At 47.0% G+C, this 2,500-nt stretch overlaps 1 protein-coding gene across 1 annotated transcript in view; it reads left to right on the forward strand.

Moving 5' to 3' along the window:
- LOC111960871 (GDNF family receptor alpha-2-like) overlaps positions 1-2,500 on the forward strand; it is an 81,299-nt gene that overhangs the window by 78,496 nt on the left and 303 nt on the right. Inside the window, exons 7-9 of the mRNA XM_070442622.1 lie at positions 112-296; positions 1,067-1,114; positions 2,115-2,500. The exon at positions 2,115-2,500 is cut by the window's right edge and continues 303 nt beyond it. Coding sequence (XP_070298723.1) covers positions 112-296; positions 1,067-1,114; positions 2,115-2,249 — 368 coding nt within the window. The 3' untranslated portion in view covers positions 2,250-2,500. The remainder of the gene's footprint in view (positions 1-111; positions 297-1,066; positions 1,115-2,114) is intronic.

Consider the following 2,500-nt stretch of genomic DNA (forward strand, 5'->3'; position numbering starts at 1 on the left):
GTTTTTTTTATTTAAATAACAGTGACCTAGCTACAATACCTGCACTCCATCTTGCCTCTCTTAAAGTCACAGCCTGTATCTTCTCTCCTTTTCTCCTGCCTGTTTTTGTAGAGAATGCCATCCAGGCGTTTGGCTATGGTCCAGAGGGGAGTGTACTTCCTGTTATAGAGTCTTTGGCCACGCCCTTTCCTCCCATACAGCCACCACTAAACTCTAAGCCCGCTCCCTCGCTCCATGCCAATGAAATCAAGCCTCAGGACAGCACCTGTGTCTTCTCAACCTGCGCCAACCTTAAGGTGTGTGCGTGCGTGCGTGCGTGTGTGTGTGTAGTGACGTTGGTTCAGGTGAAGTAGTGTATCTACTTTCATAGCGGATATTGGGCATAATCTATGAATTATTTAATTATCTGAAATATCTGGTCCTGCCGCTTTATATATAAATCTAACTGGAAAGGAGCCTGGAGGGGGGAATACACACACAGAAATAATACACAAAGGTAACAGTGTGAAATAGAATGGAATTATTCATGCTGTTTGTATATGTATACATACATGGGTGTGTACGTGTGTGCGTTCGTGCATGATTTTGCGTGTGCGTGTGTAAACTGTAGTGTATGTTTAAACTGTCAGAGCCCTGCAGCTGGGAGTCTAATCCCAGAACTGCTGCCTCCTGCACAGAACTCCTGACATTCAGACTGATCACGTAGAGGGCAGGGGGAGGGTGTGGGTGTGTGTATGTTTAATAACGTTAACTAGTTATTTCTCTCTCAGTTTTCTGCTCTCTATTATTCTCTTAATTTCCTGGCCATGAAAACAGCTCTTCTTGTTCTGAGAAGAGATAAGATCTGATTGGCTCTCCCACCCTGGAGACGGGCAGGGATATGCTAATGAGACCCAGAGAGGGGCTGATGGGAGAGGGGGATAACTGGAGATACTGGCATGCGCACGAGAGAGAGTGAGAGAGTGAGAGAGAGAAAGTATAGGCTACATTACATGAGTCTGGTGAGTGTGTTGTTGTTGCTCATGCTGTGTGTAAGTCAATGCTGATGGTGTATGTTTTTTTACAGGATGGAGAACAAAAGTGCATTCCCTCCAATGACTTTGAGGTGGAAGAGGTGAGTGTGCAGTGTCTGTGTGAGTGTCTGTGTGTGTGTGTGTGTGTGTGTGAAGTGAGTGAGTGAGTGAGTGAGTGAGTGAGTGAAGTGAGTGAGTGTGTGTTGTGTGTGTGTGTGTGTGTGTGTGTGTGTGTGTGTGTGTGTGGTGTGTGGTGTGTGTGTGTGTGTGTGTGTGGTGTGTGTGCGTGCGTGCGTGCGTGCGTGCGTGCGTGCGTGCCGTGCGTGCGTGCGTGCGTGCGTGCGTGCGTGCGTGCGTGCGTGCGTGCGTGCGTGCGTGCGTGCGTGCGTGCGTGCGTGCGTGCGTGCGTGCTTGCATGTCTGTCTCTGACAGAACTAATAGCAGGTTGTATGAAAGCAACAAATTTGACATCAGTGTCTGTTGTAGGTGTTTTTGAGACACTATGTTGCTCCTCCTGCTGCGACTCCTCTTTCATTAATTCCTTAATGCTTAAGTTAAGTCTTAAGTTTGGGATAGGATTAAAACAAAAACAATTAAGTCTACCACTGGGATTGACCACACAAACCTAGGAGCCAGAGCTTGTGGCTTATACCCATCCACCATCCCTGTTCACAATGCTTTAGCAAAACCCAAGCCTACTTGATGGTATTAGCGCTCAACGTTGCCCCTAGTGGCATTTTATTTAAAAGGCATCTCCCAACATCCTCTGGAAATGGATGGATGTTCAATTTCAAAGTGAATCTTGAGCAACCTGGCTGAAATCGCTCCTCCTGCTTTGTAACATTCCTCCACATTCTGTCCATTTGTCATATCTAGTTTACTCTTCTCTGCATCTACTCTGTCCATTCATCTTTAACTAACTTCATCACTCTGTTCATCCATCCAGCTATTCACTCATAACTCAATCCTGTCTTTCCCCTCTTTCTCTCATCTTCTCTCTCTCCTCAAAACACATTTACATCTTATGTTTAATTCTCTCTCTCTCTCTCTCTCTCTCTCTCTCTCTCTCTCTCTCTCTCTCTCTCTCTCTCTCTCTCTCAGGCATTATTGGCACAGGGTTCTAAGGGAGAAGAGGGTAGAGCCCAGCACTCTGCAGCAGCCCCTGGAACCCTGATTGTGAGAGAGTGTGTGAGTGTGTGCATGTCCATGTTGGGGCTTCTGCTCCAGGCTCTGTAGTACACACGTACACTCCTGACTGCTGACCTCAAAACCCTGTCCTCGGGGTCAGACAGGAAGCCCAAACGCCACCCACAGGAAGTTCTGTGACATCACATCCTCCACTACCATGTCAAAACAACAACATCGACAGAAAAACTGAGCGAAGATGAAATCAGAGTAGAAGAAAGGAGGAAAGGTATAGGAGAGGAGAAGTGATGAGATGAGGAGGATAAGAGAGAGAGGACAGAGAAGAGACTGGCACCCATTCT

This window comes from Salvelinus sp. IW2-2015, linkage group LG4q.1:29 (assembly GCF_002910315.2).
Source record: "Salvelinus sp. IW2-2015 linkage group LG4q.1:29, ASM291031v2, whole genome shotgun sequence".
NCBI classification, from domain to species: domain Eukaryota; kingdom Metazoa; phylum Chordata; class Actinopteri; order Salmoniformes; family Salmonidae; genus Salvelinus; species Salvelinus sp. IW2-2015.